The sequence below is a fragment of the Haliotis rubra genome, unplaced genomic scaffold (assembly GCF_003918875.1).
Source record: "Haliotis rubra isolate DU_JTF1 unplaced genomic scaffold, ASM391887v1 Scf171, whole genome shotgun sequence".
NCBI classification, from domain to species: domain Eukaryota; kingdom Metazoa; phylum Mollusca; class Gastropoda; order Lepetellida; family Haliotidae; genus Haliotis; species Haliotis rubra.
This window is the reverse complement of record NW_025765681.1, coordinates 915193-934492: the sequence shown is the minus strand read 5'-3', so window position 1 is coordinate 934492 and position 19300 is coordinate 915193. Positions and strand designations below refer to the sequence as shown.

Sequence of the window (19300 nt, the reverse complement as noted above, 5' to 3'; positions counted from 1 at the left end):
CTACTCACACTTTGCTAAGGATCACAATAATTCACAGCTTTACTTTAACGTAGATTCATAATTTGAAATTGTATATAACGGACTGTTTGGGGGTCCCTGGCACTACCTATATATTTTAGTTGAAATGCGTATAACGAAATAGGGTTATAATGCCTTCGTTATAACCATAGTTGACTTTATCAAATGTCCCTGTGTTAACCTGGGGCGAAAAAGTACCGAAACAGCCTTTCTTAAGCATGCTAATTTTTCACATTTCAGATTTTAACATATACCATTAAAAAAAGTAGGGGATATTCCATTTTACAAGCATACCACTAGCCAATGCCAATGCATATGAGAAAAAGTAATATGTATCCATACAGATGAAACATTTCCAAAGGAATGGAATAAATTCTCACATTTTCCCTTAATTTCTCTTCATCTGTTTCCTCCTTGGCTTCATCATTTGCATTCTACCAATCTTGTAAATCCAATATCCCCTATTTTTTTGAATGGTATGTATGACTAGTACACTTAGAAGGTGAAATGCCTGGTTATTTTGACCCAAGAAGACATAGACTCAGCATTACTTTCCCATTGACCCCAGTACCTACAGCACGGCATTAAGTAGTCTGTCTCACAGTCGAAGGTTCGGGTTAGAATATTGGCCTCCAGTAACCCATGCTTGTCGTAAGGGGCGACTAACGGGATCAGATGGTCAGGCTCGCTGACTTGGTTGACACATGTCATTGGTTCCCAATTGCGTAGATCGATGCTCACGCTGTTGATCACTGGATTGTCTGGTCCAGACTCGATTATTTACAGATGATCGCTGCCATATAGCTGGAATATTGCTGAGTGCGGCGTAAAACTAAACTCACTCACTGTCTCACAGTCCCTGAACCACATTATTTTCCCTACTGCCTAGCCCTCAATGCAATGCTAAAACCTTAAATGAAGCAAGACTAAATTTCCTCAGGCTCAGAATTTCCCATCTGACTGGGGCTCCTTTTCAATTAAATGGGTTTATTTGTTATAATCAAAACTATATACATTCAGAGACAAAGGGGTAGTCTAGGCATTGAGCTGTCATGTGTCTACGCCTGTGCGCAATCACAAGATTAACATCAATCTTTAAAGACAACGTAGAAATATTGTCATAACGCACTGTATTAGGTCTAAAGTGTAGGCTACCGAATGCTCTCAGTTTCAGTTAATAATGTACGTACCATTGAAATGGTCCACAGGTTCAAAGTACAGGTGTTACCCTGTCTGTCGGTGTATATATCATATTGCTATGAGCACCTATCATTTGATTAAATATAGGTCACCCCCATACCATGGCTGAGTGTGAGGTTTAACTCAGTTGTCAGGAGCCTTCGGATATAAACTCAAGTACAAAAGAAACGCTACCAACTTTTCAAAATTACCCTGTGAAGAAACCACAAACACTAGAAACATGCAATAAAGTTTATTGAGACGACTGACATAAAAAGTTATTTGATGATTGTCAACAATTATAAATAACGATATGGTACCAATGTTACAGAGGATTCTTTTAACGACACTTCAGCAATTTCATTTTCATTTTTTTACACATAAACTTCTGCTAAAGAAAAGTCTATAGCAATGACTATGGTGAACTCTAGTAGCGAGTATGGCCTCCCTCGCGCCTCAAGACATGCATAGACCCTTCTACGCATTGATGACGTCCAGTCGTCTGACGTCAGCAGGTGGAATGTTCCGCCATTCTTCTTGGAGGGTGTCAGCGAGTTCTTGACGGTTTGTTGGGGATGTTGACGGCGCCGAACACGACGATCAAGAGCGTCCCACAAGTGCTCGATTGGTGACATGTCAGGGGAGCATGCTGGCCACGGAAGAACATTAACGTTGTTTGCTTGAAGGAAGTTCTGTGTAATTCTTTGCCACATGGGGTCTTGCATTGTCATGCTGGAAGCAGGATGCCCTGTTGGCGATTGCGCAGAAATGGCAGTACTGTGGGGCGAAGAATGTCATCGATATACCGTCTGGCCGTCAGGTTGCCATTGACGATGACCAGTGGCGTCTTTTGTTCTCCACAAATGCCTCCCCACACCATCACACTTCCCATTCCATAGGGAACGACCTCCTGAACGCAACAGGCGGCCTGTCGTTCTCCAGTACGACGATAAACCCGTGCCCTGCCATCGTTTCGGGTACAAGAGAAATCTGCTCGTCGTCTAAAGAGCACTCGCTGCCATTGACGTCGCTGCCATCGTCGTACTTTCGCCGTACCCACTCCAGTCGTCTCTGTCGATGTGCCTGGGTCAGCTGCTGTCCCCGGAACGGTCTGTAAGCCCTGATGCCAAAAAGCTCTAAGCCGCCTGGTCACTGTGTGTCGAATGACACGACGACCTAACGCCAACGCCGCCGATGACGTCACCGTCAGGAAACGGTTGCGCAAGTGCAATGTGCGCAGGTACCGGTCCTCGCGTGGTGTTGTAACCCTGGGTCGGCCAGTTCTGGGTCTATCAGTAGTCTGGCCAGTCTGTCGATATCGTTGGACGAGTCTGGACACTGTTACGCGGTGACAGCCGAGGGTCTGAGCGACGTGGTCGTGAGTGGCGCCCATCTCCAACATTCCCAATGCTCTTTCTCGCTGCTGCGCTGTCAAATCTCGGCATTCTTCTGGTGTCGTTTTGAGACAATGATGCTGTGCTTGCCTTCTGCATCGAATTTATACCCAGTCGAACGTGTTTAACTCAGCTGTCAGTAGTATCTCAGATATACTACAGTTGAGTGTGTGGTTTAACTCAGCTGTCAGTAGTATCTCAGATATACTACAGTTGAGTGTGAGGTTTAACTCAGCTGTCAGTAGTATCTCAGATATACTACAGTTCAGAGTGTGTGCTGTCAGTAGTTTAACTCAGCTGTCAGTAGTATCTCAGATATACCATGGTTGAGTGTGTGGTTTAACTCAGCTGTCAGTAGTATCTCAGATATACTACAGTTGAGTGTGAGGTTTAACTCAGCTGTCAGTAGTATCTCAGATATACTACAGTTGAGAGTGAGGTTTAACTCAGCTGTCAGTAGTATCTCAGATATATCTACAGTTTAGGTTGAGTGTGTGGTTTAACTCAGCTGTCAGTAGTATCTCAGATATACTACAGTTGAGTGTGTGGTTTAACTCAGCTGTCAGTAGTATCTCAGATATACTACAGTTGAGTGTGTGGTTTAACTCAGCTGTCAGTAGTATCTCAGATATACTACAGTTGAGTGTTTAACTCAGCTGTCAGTAGTATCTCAGTTACAGTTCAGAGTAAACTCAGCTGTCAGTAGTATCTCAGATAGATCATGATTAAGTGTGTGGTTTAACTCTGCTGTCAGTAGTAGTGATATACTACAGTTGAGTGTGAGGTTTAACTCAGCTGTCAGTAGTATCTCAGATATACTGGTTACAGTTATCTCAGAGTGTGAGGTTTAACTCAGCTGTTAAGTAGTAGTATCTCAGATATACTACAGTTAAGTGTGTGGTTTAACTCAGCTGTCAGTAGTATCTCAGATATACTACAGTTGAGTGTGAGGTTTAACTCAGCTGTCAGTAGTATCTCAGATATACTCATGTAGTTCAGAGTGTGTGGTTTAACTCAGCTGTCAGTAGTATCTCAGATATACTACAGTTGAGTGTGTGGTTTAACTCAGCTGTCAGTAGTATCTCAGATATACTACAGTTGAGAGTTTAACTCAGCTGTCAGTAGTATCTCAGATATACTTTAACTCAGCTGTCAGTAGTATCTCAGATATACCATGGTTGAGTGTGTGGTTTAACTCAGCTGTCAGTAGTATCTCAGATATACTACAGTTGAGTGTGAGTTTAACTCAGCTGTCAGTAGTATCTCAGATATACTACAGTTCAGTGTGTGGTTTAACTCAGCTGTCAGTAGTATCTCAGATATACTACAGTTGAGTGTGTGGTTTAACTCAGCTGTCAGTAGTATCTCAGATATACTACATGTTGAGTGTGTGGTTTAACTCAGCTGTCAGTAGTATCTCAGATATACTACAGTTGAGTGTGAGGTTTAACTCAGCTGTCAGTAGTATCTCAGATATATACTACAGTTGAGTGTGTGGTTTAACTCAGCTGTCAGTAGTATCTCAGATATACTACAGTTGAGTGTGTTTAACTCAGCTGTCAGTAGTATCTCAGATATACTACAGTTCAGAGTGTGGTTTAACTCAGCTGTCAGTAGTATCTCAGATATACCATGGTTGAGTGTGTGGTTTAACTCAGCTGTCAGTAGTATCTCAGATATACTACAGTTGAGTGTGTGGTTTAACTCAGCTGTCAGTAGTATCTCAGATATACTACAGTTCAGAGTGTGGTTTAACTCAGCTGTCAGTAGTATCTCAGATATACTACAGTTCAGAGTGTGTTTAACTCAGCTGTCAGTAGTATCTCAGATATACTACAGTTGAGTGTGAGGTTTAACTCAGCTGTCAGTAGTATCTCAGTATACTCAGATATACTGAGGTTTTCAGCTGTGTAGTATTCAGATATACTACAGTTGAGTGTCAGTAACTCAGCTAGTAGTATCTCAGATATACTACAGTTGAGTGTGTGGTTTAACTCAGCTGTCAGTAGTATCTCAGATATACTACAGTTGAGTGTGAGGTTTAACTCAGCTGTCAGTAGTATCTCAGATATACCATGGTTGAGTGTGTGGTTTAACTCAGCTGTCAGTAGTATCTCAGATATACTACAGTTCAGAGTGAGGTTTAACTCAGCTGTCAGTAGTATCTCAGATATACTACAGTTCAGAGTGTGGTTTAACTCAGCTGTCAGTAGTATCTCAGATATACTATGGTGTGAGGTTTAACTCAGCTGTCAGTAGTATCTCAGATATACTAGTTCAGTTGAGAGTGTGGTTTAACTCAGCTGTCAGTAGTATCTCAGATATACTACAGTTCAGAGTGTGTGGTTTAACTCAGCTGTCAGTAGTATCTCAGATATACTACAGTTCAGTGTGTGGTTTAACTCAGCTGTCAGTTATCTCAGATATACTACACAGTGTGGTTTTAACTCAGCTGTCAGTAGTATCTCAGATATACTACAGTTCAGAGTGTGGTTTAACTCAGCTGTCAGTAGTATCTCAGATATACTACAGTTCGAGTGTGTGGTTTAACTCAGCTGTCAGTAGTATCTCAGATATAATGATTAAGTGTGTGGTTTAACTCTGCTGTCAGTAGTATCTCAGATATACTACAGTTGAGTGTGAGGTTTAACTCAGCTGTCAGTAGTATCTCAGATATACTACAGTTCAGAGTGTGGTTTAACTCAGCTGTCAGTAGTATCTCAGATATACTACAGTTTAGAGTGTGGTTTAACTCAGCTGTCAGTAGTATCTCAGATATACCATGGTTGAGTGTGTGGTTTAACTCAGCTGTCAGTAGTATCTCAGATATACTACAGTTGAGTGTGAGGTTTAACTCAGCTGTCAGTAGTATCTCAGATATACTACAGTTCAGTGTGAGGTTTAACTCAGCTGTCAGTAGTATCTCAGATATACTACAGTTCAGAGTGTGGTTTAACTCAGCTGTCAGTAGTATCTCAGATATACTACAGTTCAGTGTGGTTTAACTCAGCTGTCAGTAGTATCTCAGATATACTACAGTTGAGTGTGTGGTTTAACTCAGCTGTCAGTAGTATCTCAGATATACTACAGTTGAGTGTGAGGTTTAACTCAGCTGTCAGTAGTATCTCAGATATACTACAGTTCAGAGTGTGGTTTAACTCAGCTGTCAGTAGTATCTCAGATATACCATGGTTGAGTGTGTGGTTTAACTCAGCTGTCAGTAGTATCTCAGATATACTACAGTTGAGTGTGAGGTTTAACTCAGCTGTCAGTAGTATCTCAGATATACTACAGTTGAGTGTGAGGTTTAACTCAGCTGTCAGTAGTATCTCAGATATACTACAGTTGAGTGTGTGGTTTAACTCAGCTGTCAGTAGTATCTCAGATATACTACAGTTGAGTGTGTGGTTTAACTCAGCTGTCAGTAGTATCTCAGATAGATCATGATTAAGTGTGTGGTTTAACTCTGCTGTCAGTAGTAACTTAGATATACTACAGTTGAGTGTGAGGTTTAACTCAGCTGTCAGTAGTATCTCAGATATACTACAGTTCAGAGTGTGAGGTTTAACTCAGCTGTCAGTAGTATCTCAGATATACTACAGTTCAGAGTGAGGTTTAACTCAGCTGTCAGTAGTATCTCAGATAGATCATGATTAAGTGTGTGGTTTAACTCTGCTGTCAGTAGTAACTTAGATATACTACAGTTGAGTGTGAGGTTTAACTCAGCTGTCAGTAGTAACTTAGATATACTACAGTTGAGTGTGAGGTTTAACTCAGCTGTCAGTAGTATAGTAACTCAGATATACTACAGTTGAGTGTGAGGTTTAACTCAGCTGTCAGTAGTATCTGTATTGTATCAGATATACTGACCATGTCGCAGTTCCCCAGAGTCGAGGTCCTTGTTGTACCCATTAATGCTGAGCTGACATGACCGGGATTGAACCCGCGACCTTTAACTCACATGATCTGCCTGCAACAACTAAGGGATGCAACTCTATTCAAATACATTCAAATGAAATATAACTTTGATCACAACACAAGGAGCTAAAAAAATGATGAAGTATCATTGGTCATATAAGGGCCAAACAAAATGTTGTGGTTTGATTACACCTGTTCAAAATTTAGGGTAGGTAGGTAGGATTTGTTTTTTACATTTAAAAAAAAATTAAGTTCAATTAATAACACATTTATCAATGTGTACTTGTTTATTCAATCAAGCTTGCGGCCATCATGTCGACTTTCTCTATCAGAATGACCAATGTCCATCAATGCCAGGAAGAAACAATGGTATCTGAAAGCTTATTTCATTCATACTGCTTACAAAAAAATAGGATCAGCACTATAATTCAAGAGTCGGTCGGGTAATCGGAACCATTATATTTTGGCCCAACCCTGTTGATCAAGACATAAGTAAAGTCCGGCTTCCCATACTGACTATAGTCTACATTAAGGTTTGATCGGATATTTGTTTGTCAGGAAATTTGAATATTTGGTTCTGGCTCTAGCATCTCGGCAGGACGAAGGTTGCAGCGAGGGCTACAATCGGGGCCCCTGTTGGGACTCCGGGGAAGGGTCCACTGGAGCCGGCGATGTCGATATGGGAGTAGGGGATGGGCTTGTCCGAGTCCTTGCCATGCTGCAACATAAACCCCATCTTTACAATTCTGTATATACAGCTGTTTAGAAAAAAAATAACTAGAAAAGATTCCAAATCGTTTGATTGGCTTACCAAGCGGTTACTCTTCCTAAAGCTAAAAATAGGCCATGCCCACTATCTGATGACCAATTATTGGCTGATAAAAGTTTGGTTTTGGTTTTTATTGCATTTGTGGCTTAAAAGATGTCACTGATTCTGTCTTGTGTTTTAATACTGAATAAGCAGTCTTCGAGGTTATTGTGTCAGAAAGTATATTTTTATAAGATTGACCGTGACCATACTTTGTGTGCATGTAAGTGATCTGGGATGTGACACTATTGGATGTCAGCTTGATATGGGATGCAGGTTAGTGACATTAGCAACTTTGAGCATGGCAAACCAAGAAACATAATCTTTGTGACCTGCAAGCACACTTAAAGGAACACCTCAGCACTGAGCCATGTAAGAGCATTAACTCAGATTGTCAAACCCTTTAGTCGGCCACAATACACCAGTGAGTGAGTTTAGCAATATTCCAGCAATATCACCAGAAATGGGCTTCACACACTGTACCCATGTGGGAAATCGAACCCGGGTCTTCGGCGTGACGGGCAAACACTTGAACCACTAGGCTACCCCACCCCTTGTATTACACTAACTACAAGGTGAAATTAAGACTTCCCAGGTAGAGTGAACCTATCATTCTGACCCAAAAGGTACGAGCCCATACTTCAGTGATAACATGCTGGATCAGGTTAATCCTTGAAGCCTAATGATGCATGATAAACAAGATAACAGCTTTGAAGAAACGGTTCCGCATGGACATTGGGCTCAAGAACTATAATCAAGCCAGACGTGAGATTCAAACCAGGAACTGTGGATCTCAGTACAACTATGGAGTCAACTATGTACACAGAAACCCAAAAGGGTACAGTATATACTACCAACCACTGGACTAAACGTATCAAAAAAGACCAGAAATTCAGAGGTGGTCTCGTCTTTCAGGAGATGACAACTGATCCTGGAGACCAGAATTCAGAGGTGGTCTCATCTTCCAAGAAACCACAACCGATCCTAGAGACCAGAAATTCCGAGGTGGTCTTGTCTTCCAGGAGGCCACAACCGATCCTGGAGGCCTGAGGTGGTCCTTCCAGGAGGCCACTACCGATTCTGGAGGCCAGTGAGTGAGTGAGTGAGTTTAGTTTTACGCTGAACTCAGCAATATTCCAGCGATATGGCAGCGGTCTGTAAATAATCGAGTCTGGACCAGACAATCCAGTGATGAACAGCATGAGCATCGATCTACGCAACTGGGAACTGATGACATGTGTCAACTAAGTCAGCGAGCCTGACCACCCTATCCCATTAGTCGCCTCTTACGACAAGCATGGGTTACTGAAGATCAATATTCCAACCTGGATCTTCACGGGTACCTGGAGACCAGAAATTCAGGGGTGTCTTGTCTTTCAGGAGACCACAACTGATCCTGGAGACCAGACATCCAGACGTGGTCTCGTCTTCCAGCAGACAACAAATGCTGGAGAAGATATATCCTCCAGGGTCTTAACTTCAACATTTGTCTTGGCAAATACATATACAGTGTTCGACAAAGTTACCTTATTAACGCCGGCCGCCATGATCATGAAGGCTGCAGGGGACTGATGTCCTCTGGCTGTGGCGCTGGATGGGAGGTTGTTTGCTTGGAGGACGTCCTCATACTCCGACTTTCCCGAGACAAACACATAGTCCTGCACAAATACATATAAAATGGGCATTCAAGTTTATCAATGCAAAATTAACGTTCAAGGCTGAGAGAGACTGACTGACTGAGTTTGGTTTTACGCCATTTTTAGCAATATTCCAGCAACATCACGGCAGGGGACACCAGAAATGGGCTCCACACATTGTACCCATGTGGGGATTCGAACCCGGGTCTTCAGCGTGACGAGCCAACGCTTTAACCACTAGGCTACCCCACCGCCCCCAAGGCTGAGAGAGAACAAATATTGTAGGATACGTTTAAAGGTAGTGGTGGCAAGTCAGCTTAACATGAAAGGTAAACCCAGCGTCATGTATCATAGATGTTGACGCACCTCCCTACGAATGGTGGAGATCTCAAAGGGGTCACCATACTCCTCTCCCTTCTTTGAATCTTCTGAGCAGTCCCCAGCTGTTTGGCCGGGCCATTGTCCAAGATTATCTGCAGTAGGAAGACACATCATCAGGAGTGAGTGAGTTTAGCTTTACATGGCTTTTAGCAATGTTCCAGCAATATCACAGCAGGGGACACCAGAAATGGGCTTCACACATTGTACCCATGTGGGAAATAAAACCCGGGTCTTTGGCGAGACGGGCGAACGCTTGAACCACTAGGCCACCCCACTGCCCATATATCATCAGGAAGCACGATGGGTGTTTTATAGAAGATGTAAGAACCCAATGTTATAATAACTATCATATCATGTCAGCTAGGCCTGTGAGGAAAACCTGTTATGCAGAAACCCTCAAGATAGTGTATGGAGCTGATAAAACCTTGAAACTTAATCAGGGCACACATAGATTCATAGGTTTCTGACACATTTAAGGGATGTAGTGAGTGAGTGATTGAGTGAGTTTAGTTTTATGCCGCACTCAGCAATATTACAGCTATATGGCGGCGGTCTGTAAATAATCAAGTCTGGACCAGACAATCCAGTGTTAATTTAAAACCTCAAATCATGATTTAACGTTATGGTCAGGCATTTAATTAAAGTCATAGTCTGGCAATTAGTGAGTGCGTGAGTTTAGTTTTACACAGCGCTCAGTAATATTCCAGCTAATCAAGTCTGGACCAGACAATCCAGTGATCAACAGCATGAGCATCGATTTGCGCAATTGGGAACCGATGACATGTGTCAACCAAGCCAGCAAGCCTGACAACCGATCCCGTTAGTCGCCTATAACGACAAGCATGGGTTACTGAAGGTTCATTCTAACCCGGACCTTCGCGGGTCTAAGGGATGCAGTAATGTGCAGCAAATTAAGGTGCTCTTGAAAAAATGGAAATGTCTCCTAAAGCAACATCTGTCAGACCAAGCTACCATTCAAGGAAACATCTTGGCAACAGATCAATGGTTCTACTCACAGAATATTCTGGTCCCATGGCCCTGATAGCGTGACCAGTCAATGTAGCGATGGTGAAGATTTGCGGCTTTACTGCTTTTACAGCCTGAAAAGAACAAATTTAAGCTGACTAAACATAAAACCAATCCTGGAATCAGGAGGTGTTAAGAATAGTTTTCTCCCCTGTGATGTCTGACATTGTATATTAGTTACTTACATCTTCCTTGAATTTACACAGGACGTCGGCCATGACCATTCTGCCCTCAGCGTCTGTGTTGCCAACTCTCACCCTCACCCCAGCTCGGGAAGTGATGATCTCGTCAGACACATAGCACTCTGGGGAATACAAAGCTTTGTTTAGTCAAAAGTTGTGATCCTTTTTTAATGTAGGCACTAGTGCTCTGGGGTCCCATCAGGTTAGTGAGTGAGTGAGTTGGGTTTTACATCGCTTTTAGCAATATTCCAGCAATATCACGGCGGGGGACATCAGGAATGGGCTTCACACATTGTACCAATGAGGAGAATCGAACCCGGGTCTTCAGCGTGACGAGCAAACGCTTTAACCACTAGGATACCCCAACATCCACCCCACCACCTCCAAGCAGGTTAGGTTGGGTGGGGTGGGAACTGGAAGGTAAGTACCCTTGGTAGGGACAGGTTTGAGTTGCTAGATGTCCTGTTAGGTTACAGAATTAGGGATGGATTGGTTGATGTCCTTTGGGTTTATTTGGGAAAAACGTCTGTAGGACTGGAGGGTGGAGGCCCTTGTGTAGGCCAGGGGTTTGGAGGAAACGTAGGGATTTCCTCAGAAAGAAATGTAAGGGTGGGGACTGTTTGGTGTGCCTATGGGTCCCCTCAGAAAGGACGTCAGGATGGGGGTAAAGGTTGGGACTGGTTAATATGGGTCCCCTCAAGAAAGGAGGACAGGGTGAGGTCTGGGTAAAGTCAATATGGACCCCTTAGGAAAAGAGGGTCAGGGTTGGTTCTGGGCGGAATCGAATTGGACCCCCTCAGGATATCAGGTTGGGTTGGGACTGGGTGGTGCCTATACCCTCCCTCAGGATAGGAGGTGAGGGTGGGGTCTGGGTGGAGTCCATTTGGATGATCAAGGTTAGGACTGGAAATAGTTTGGTTAAGGAGGGTTGGGGATGAGGACTGGGTGAATACCAGGGGAAGAAGGGTCAAGATAGGTGGGTGTTGATCTGGTGGAGACCCTAGGGTTCACTCAGGCATGGTCAGGGTGGGAATGCCCTCTTAGATACTTATGAATAGTTCAAATACAATCAACCACTGACATTACAAGGCTATGAGTGTTGTTTTTCCTACACAGTGAGTTTATGAGTTCTGTAGAGGTATAACTCCACTGACCAGATCCCACACTGTTCCTGACCATCACCATGGCGCCACGAGCTTTCAGACCCTTTGGCTTCAGGGCAGACAGAATCTAGAAAGTCATAAAAGAAAATTATTACTTCAAAAATTGTTATGCCTCTTACATTTTCTCCATCAAGTGTGTATTAAACAGAATGACAAGAAGATGTTCTTGTAATGTAGCACAATGGTGTACGGAGATGTTAACCCACTTGCACCAGGTGCAACCTAAGATACAAACCTAGTTGCACCAGTCAAATTCCAGTTGCACTGTTTTTAATGCAATATGTAAAACAGGAATATGCTATTGAATTATTTAGATGTTTTATTCAGAAGTTTACCCACTCAAAAATTGACTTGCACCTGGTGCAAGTTAGACAAATAACTAGGTTGCACTTTGTAATATTGGGTTGCACCAGTGCAAGTAACAAAGCACTAAATCGAGCCCTGGTGTAAATCCACTAAAACATCCAATAAGAACATGAAAGATTTTGAATAAATTCGTAAACACCAAGTTGTTCACGAACATGAGGTTAATTTCACTACACAATTTTGATCGAAATATGCATAAACTAGTCAGTCCAGTAAAGACATTAGTCTGAAATTCCAGCCTAGTTCTGTAAGGGTAGAAACTGGACTTTTATAGTGAGTGAGTGAGTGAGTGAGTTTGGTTTTATGCCGCTTTTAGCAATATTCCAGCAATATCACGGCAGGGGACACCAGAAATGAGCTTCACAAGGACTTTTATAGTCAGTTAATTACCACACCCCAATAAGAAGTGAGAATCTGTTTCCTCAAGATGTAGAATGAACAAGGAGAGTCTGGTGATATTTCTTATATGAATCATCTCATGGTTTATATAAAATTTGAGCATACTTCTGCATTATGACTTATAGGTATGTCAGTATTACTTGTTCAAAATTCACATTCAGAATTTCCCATTAATGGCTGGAAAAAATCAGCTGCAACAACACTAGCATGACACCAACACTGGCATGACACCAACACTGGCATGACACCAACACTAGCATGACACCAACACTGGCATGACACCAACACTGGCATGACACCAACACTGGCATGACACCAACACTGGCATGACACCAACACTAGCATGACACCAACACTGGCATGACACCAACACTGGCATGACACCAACACTAGCATGACACCAACACTAGCATGACACCAACACTAGCATGCACTCCAGTATCGCTGAACTTCAGGGAACTACAGATATAACAACAAAGTCCAAATACAGAAACTACCTGGTACCCTAAACAGGATACGAGCATATACTCCTCAAGCCCAATCTGAGGCCGGTTAATACTGAACTCCCCTTTAGCCTAATTTCAAATGACAGTGTGCATTGTGATAATATTCTTCATTGTGTATGCTTGTTTCTTATATAACGCTATCAAATGAATCTCATACAGTATGACAGTTCTGATCAAGAAAACAGTGCAATATGGAATGAACTCATCTTAGGGTACACTTCTGTATTTTTAATTTGGCTAGGGTGAGGTGTGGTGAAATTGGGTTTAACGTCGTGCTTGAGAATCTTTCGCTCATGTGTGTATGTGTATGTGTATGTGTATGTGTATGTGCAGCTGCTTGTACTAGCCCAGACTGAAGCTGGTTTTATAGTGCTAGCCCACTGAGATACCACGCCGCAGTGAAGCATGAATACCCAACTCAGACACATTATACTGACTCCGAGCTGACCAGTCCTTGATGTACCCATTAATGCAGAGCGCCAGGCAGGGACCAACAAGTACCATATATTAACGTCTTTTGGTATGACGCAGCCGGGGATAGAACCCACGACCTTCCGCTCTCCGGGCAGACGCTTTGGCTAGGGTACATTTCGATTTCTAGTACCTGTGCCGAAAACGACCCCTTCAGCTCCACTATCTCACCTTGAAGAATCCCCCAACTGCTGCGGCCCCACACTTGTCTCGGTGCATTCCGGCCATGACACCCCCAGCCTTGATGTCAGCGCCGCCAGTGTCGTAAGTGATGCCCTGTCAAAGTACTGTCAGAGTGAGTGAGTGTGTTTATGTCAAACAATTAAACTTCAATGACAAACATTTCTGTCATATCATGGCTGCCTGTAAATAAATCAGGTCTAGAACAGGTGAAACAGTACATAGCAACAGATCCATAAATTGTGTTACAGGTCACCTGATGGGACCTATTTGGTTGTTGAAGGAGTGTCAGAGTGAGTGAGTGTGTTTATGTCAAACAATTAAACTTCAATGACAAACATTTCTGTTGTATTATGGCTGCCTGTAAATAAATCAGGTCTGGAACAGGTGAAACTGTACATAGCAACAGATCCATAAATTGTGTTACAGGTCACCTATTTGGTTGTCAGGTAATATTATTAAAGACACTGATTGACTTGAAGCAGTCCGTCACTGTAAGTACCTTGCCAACAAGGAAGATGGTCTCGTCTGTATCACCCTCCCCATCATAGTCCAGGTAGATGAGTCGAGCCTGGTGCCGCTCCACAACTGTAGACAAACATCAGCAATATATGACCTGTCATCAGTAATACAGCAGCCTGTAAAGTCTATAATATTACCACAGTTCGTAAAGTGATCAATATTACCACAGCCCCTAAAGTCATCAATATTACCACTGTTTGTAGAGTCATCAATATTACCACAGTTCATAAAGTCATCAATATTACCACAGTCCCTAAAGTCATCAATATTACCACAGTTCATAAAGTCATCAATATTACCACAGTTCATAAAGTCATCAATATTACCACAGCCCCTAAAGTCATCAATATTACCACAGTTCATAAAGTCATCAATATTACCACAGCCCATAAAGTCATCAATATTACCACAGTCCATAAAGTCATCAATATTACCACAGTTCATAAAGTCAATGTTAATATTACAATATTACCATAAAGTCATCAATATTACCACAGTCCCACAGTAAAGTCATCAATATTACCCACTGCAATTCAAAATACCACAGTTCAAAAGTCATCAATATTACCACAGTCCCTAAAGTCATCAATATTACCACAGTTCAGAAGTCATCAATATTACAACAGTTCATAAAGTCATCAATATTACCACAGTCCAGTCATAAAGTCATCAATATTACCACAGTTAAGTAAAGTTCAATAACCAGTCATCAATATTACCACAGTTCATAAAGTCATCAATATTACCACAGTCAGTTACCACAGCCCCTAAAGTCATCAATATTACCACAGTTTGTAAAGTCATCAATATTACCACAGTTCATAAAGTCATCAATATTACCACAGTTTGTAAAGTCATCAATATTACCACAGTTCCTAAAGTCATCAATATTACCACAGTTTGTAAAGTCATCAATATTACCACAGTTCATAAGTCATCAATATTACCACAGTTCGTAAAGTCATCAATATTACCACAGCCCGTAAAGTCATCAATATTACCACAGTTCGTAAAGTCATCAATATTACCACAGTTCAGTAAAGTCATCAATATTACCACAGTTCATAAAGTCATCAATATTACCACAGCCCCTAAAGTCATCAATATTACCACAGTCCGTAAAGTCATCAATATTACCACAGTCAGTAAAGTCAGCAATATTACCACAGTCCGTAAAGTCATCAGTATTACAGCAGCCAGTAAAGTCAGGAAATATGTCAGCAATATTTCCTAAGTGAATAAAATCAGCAATATCACACTTTCTGTAAAGTCAACATTTACACATTCCATTACCCGGTATGTCAGGAACATTACATCAATCCACAAAGCCAAGACAATTTGACATGGTATAGCCATGGTTCATTCGCAGAACAATGACCCTTTCTTGGACAGAATTTATCTCAAAATAAGCCATGCAGGTGCATTGCTTAATGCAAGATAAGAGGACACTGCACTGGGTGAACAGGTCATGGTCCTGCAAATGCCCTTTTTGTTAAAGCATACACAAACAACATATAAACTTACAGCTGGCTGATCGGTTGACTGCAGCCATCAGTGGGTATTCCTTCTCAATGACAGACCTGTCCGATACCACAGACACCTGTCAATGTTAATCATGATTTCATAGCTCGGAACAAGTCAACAAGAAAGTCTCATTTAAACACACATTCTTCATCGTTTCTTTTCATGGGGATATGTCTGAAAGCAATACAATGGCAACACAGTTCTGATTCTCCTATCACATAACAATAATAGGTCACTTTGGTGTTTAGAGTAAAACAAATCCTCATATATTATGTTTTAAAGAATTGAAAAATTATTTCAAGAGTCTCACTTTGATACAGGTGTATGTCAATGCCCCATGGGAATATTCCAGTATTTTAGTCTCACCTTGAAACAGGTGTATCTTAATGCTTCTTGGAAATATTCCAGCATTCACTTCTCACTCTTTGACTCAGTTTGAGACAGGTGTATCTCAATGCTCCATGGGAATATTCCAGTATTTGTCAAAGGTGTATCTGAATGCTTCCTGGGCAAATTCAAGTACTGAGTCTCACCTTGATACAGGTGTCTCAAAATGCTTCTAGGGTATATTCCAATATTCAAATCTCACCTTGATACAGGTGTCTTTGAAAGCTTCCTGGACATATTCCAGCACTCGAGGAGCCGCCATTCTCTCTGGGTCGGATCCTCCAATGTCACGTGTCACCAGTCTGTGGGAGAGGTGAAATAAGTACCAGTATTCACCTCATCAGATAATCGCAGGAAAGTTAGGAAAGACATAATTACTGAAAGGCACTGTATCTCACTTGGATATGCAGTCAACACTTAGAAATGATTCAAATGATTCGAACAAAAATTGAGCAGTGTGGTTCTAGGCATTTCAGCATGGACTGACACATAAAGAAACAATGTAACTTATACAAATTGCAAAGCTAAATATTGAATCCCACAAATAATGAAACAAATACTAATTATTTTCTACAAGTGCTAAAAATCACCATAAATAGCTTTTTCATAATTTCAAAGTCAAATTTGACAGTATTCAACAAACTAAACAGTTATTTGTAGTTTCAGATTCATACATTCATAGATTTCTGAGATGTTAATAGGACAGTGCAGTTTGACATTTAATCAGTTGAGCTAGTCAAACCTGATTTTCTACGACAAATAATGCTGATGAAAATCTATTTTAGTCTCTATGGTGGATTATAGGTATTTCACCTATTGTGTAACTATTTGTGTTCTGACATAAAAATGAATCTGAGAGAGCAACACTAAAATGATATAAAATATTCTAACTGATACAATGCACACAGAACAGACAGATTTACCTCCCATACTCCAGGGCATTGTTGATGATGATCCCCTTTTTAACACGAGCTTCGTCATTACACCATATCCCAAGCTTCTCCGCCTTGATGGCTTTAGCTGGCACCGCCTCCCGAACCTCTAGAGGCTGTTGGTTGTACAGTCAGTGAATAAATAGATCTCCAGGACGATAATGATCAAACATTGCTTTTCTTCCGGGACAAAACAACAGACAATAAAACAATTCTGCCTCTGAGAAAGTGCAATTTCAAAATGCATGAGTGTGAGTGAGTGAGTGAGTAAATGAGTTAGTGAGGGAGTGAGTGTGTTGAGTGAGTGAGTGAGTGAGTGAGTATGGTTTTATGCTGTTGCTTTCTCCCACTGTCAGTAATATTTCCATATACTTCAAACAGTCCATTAAAATGAATAAATAGATTTTCATCGCTGCCTGCTGAACCACTAAACATCAGCTGACACTATTGACCCCAAGCACCTGCAGATGAAGACAATATCTACATTATTCCCTTCTACTCATCCGATATCACCGTACATGTAGTCCTACCAAACATTCAAGCTGCATGTAAATCATGATTGATCAAAGACACATGAAATAACTCATGCATGGTGCTTGTGATGAATCTTGATGGAAATCTAGCGTTTAATGTATTGTGGCTTCAAAGGCTTCCCTGTAAAACACCTGGACCAAACGAAACAGCTGTTGTGATCAGTTGCTAGGGCAATACAACGTGTAGTCGCACCTGAGGACTCTGAATATTCATATTCAACAGCTGGGGAATAAACATGAATATCACCAGGCAGGGTTACAAAAAGCATTATCTTTTATGTTCTCTAGGCATGCCATGTGAATCCAGTTTCTGGTGTCCCTGGCAATAGGGCTCTCACGAGTACTCAGGTACTTGGGGCTGAATTGGGTAAAGCAGGACTCGAGACCAATTGAAGGGACTTGATGACTCGCAGGGGAGATAACTCTAAACGTCTCACGCAATCAAGATGGATGATCGTGAGAAAAAATCCAATGTCTGGACGCATTTTGATCTTGATTTAGTGGCCAAAATACGAAATGCCGTCTTTGTGGCGTTTCCCTTAGTTACGCAGGTAGTACGACAAGTTCCATGTGGAAGCATTTGTCCTGTAAGCACCAACAAATAAGCACTGTAGACAGAAAACCAGCTCAGCAGGCAACGCTGGAGCAGTTTGGTAATTTTGATAGCAAAAGTCGCAAACCTGTTGACAGGAAATGGTATGAAGGTATTTCACAAAAAGCAATGCTTATGTGTGTTATGGATATACGACCATTAAGCCTTGTTAAAGGGGAGGGTTTCAGAGCTTTCTGTGAACCATTGAACCCAAATTACCAGGTCCCATGTACCGCAACAATTCACAACTACCTCATAAAGTCGTATGAAGTTTGCAAGGAGAACAAAATATCAGTACTCAAAACAGTACCTGCCGTTGCCCTAACTACGGACACATGGACAAGCGTAGCCACTCACGGCTGTATCACTGTCACTGCCCACTACCTATGTTCAACTTGTTTTCTACATAGATATACAGTCGTTCTTATCCAGCGTATTTCAGTGTTACATATTCAACAATCAACACATACATAAGCATTCAAAATAACATTCACACTTGGAGACCTATATCCTAAATAGTGAAAGTTTTAATCACAATGAATACCATTGACGTGATCTCCGTTCAGCAGAGTTTCGGAAGAAGAAATACAGCGTAGTGTTACTCAATAAATGGTTAGTCTTTAGTTTGAAACCAAAACGTTTTCACTATAAGAAGTCTCAAATAAACATCAATGCTGTTTTACATATTCTTTAAGTTCCATAGTCGATCAATGAATGCTATGTCTATGTATCTTCCAGCTTGCACACATGTTTTTCCACATTTTAACCGTGATTAAGGTTAATTGATTATGTGACTTATCGTCTATGTGAATGTTTAAAAGTTGCTAATATGTCATAACTGCAACGACATATTAATATTAGATAATCTTGAAAGCGCAGTCAAACTTAAAACCAAATGAAAAGAGAAGTATATGTACATTGATGGGTTTCTTTTCCCGGACACATCCAATCATGTTACAGCATTTACAGGCGTAATAAGGTATCACCGGCCCAGCTCATGAATATTAATCACATTATTGATCGCATACAACTGGGTCACAGTGACACTTACGCTGCCTTCACATGCTGTTTGCAATAACAAAAAGGTAACAGATACTTCCATTGACATTGCATATCAATTTCTTTATTCAAGAACGTTTGGATTCACATATACATGTTGCATTATTCGTAGATTGGAAGTTG

The 19300-nt window shown here is 41.4% G+C and overlaps 2 protein-coding genes across 2 annotated transcripts in view; both read right to left on the bottom strand.

The window, feature by feature from the left end:
• Window positions 1-1924: 1924 nt before the first annotated feature.
• Window positions 1925-2599, bottom strand: LOC124272605. The gene has a single exon (XM_046707805.1). It carries the CDS (start codon window positions 2597-2599, stop codon window positions 1925-1927), a length of 675 nt encoding a protein of 224 aa, XP_046563761.1.
• Window positions 2600-6970: 4371 nt separating this feature from the next.
• LOC124272627 (putative aminopeptidase W07G4.4) overlaps window positions 6971-19300 on the bottom strand; it is a 25046-nt gene continuing 12716 nt past the window's right edge. Inside the window, 12 exon segments of the mRNA XM_046707826.1 lie at window positions 6971-7227; window positions 8844-8975; window positions 9321-9373; window positions 9376-9427; window positions 10352-10435; window positions 10547-10665; window positions 11698-11773; window positions 13620-13724; window positions 14131-14216; window positions 15675-15750; window positions 16264-16363; window positions 16985-17109. Coding sequence (XP_046563782.1) covers window positions 7093-7227; window positions 8844-8975; window positions 9321-9373; window positions 9376-9427; window positions 10352-10435; window positions 10547-10665; window positions 11698-11773; window positions 13620-13724; window positions 14131-14216; window positions 15675-15750; window positions 16264-16363; window positions 16985-17109 — 1143 coding nt within the window. The 3' untranslated portion in view covers window positions 6971-7092.

What these genes read in the sequence shown, in the direction of transcription:
- LOC124272605 (XM_046707805.1), bottom strand. Translation starts at nt 2,599, where the DNA reads ATGTTGGAGATGGGCGCCACTCACGACCACGTCGCTCAGACCCTCGGC.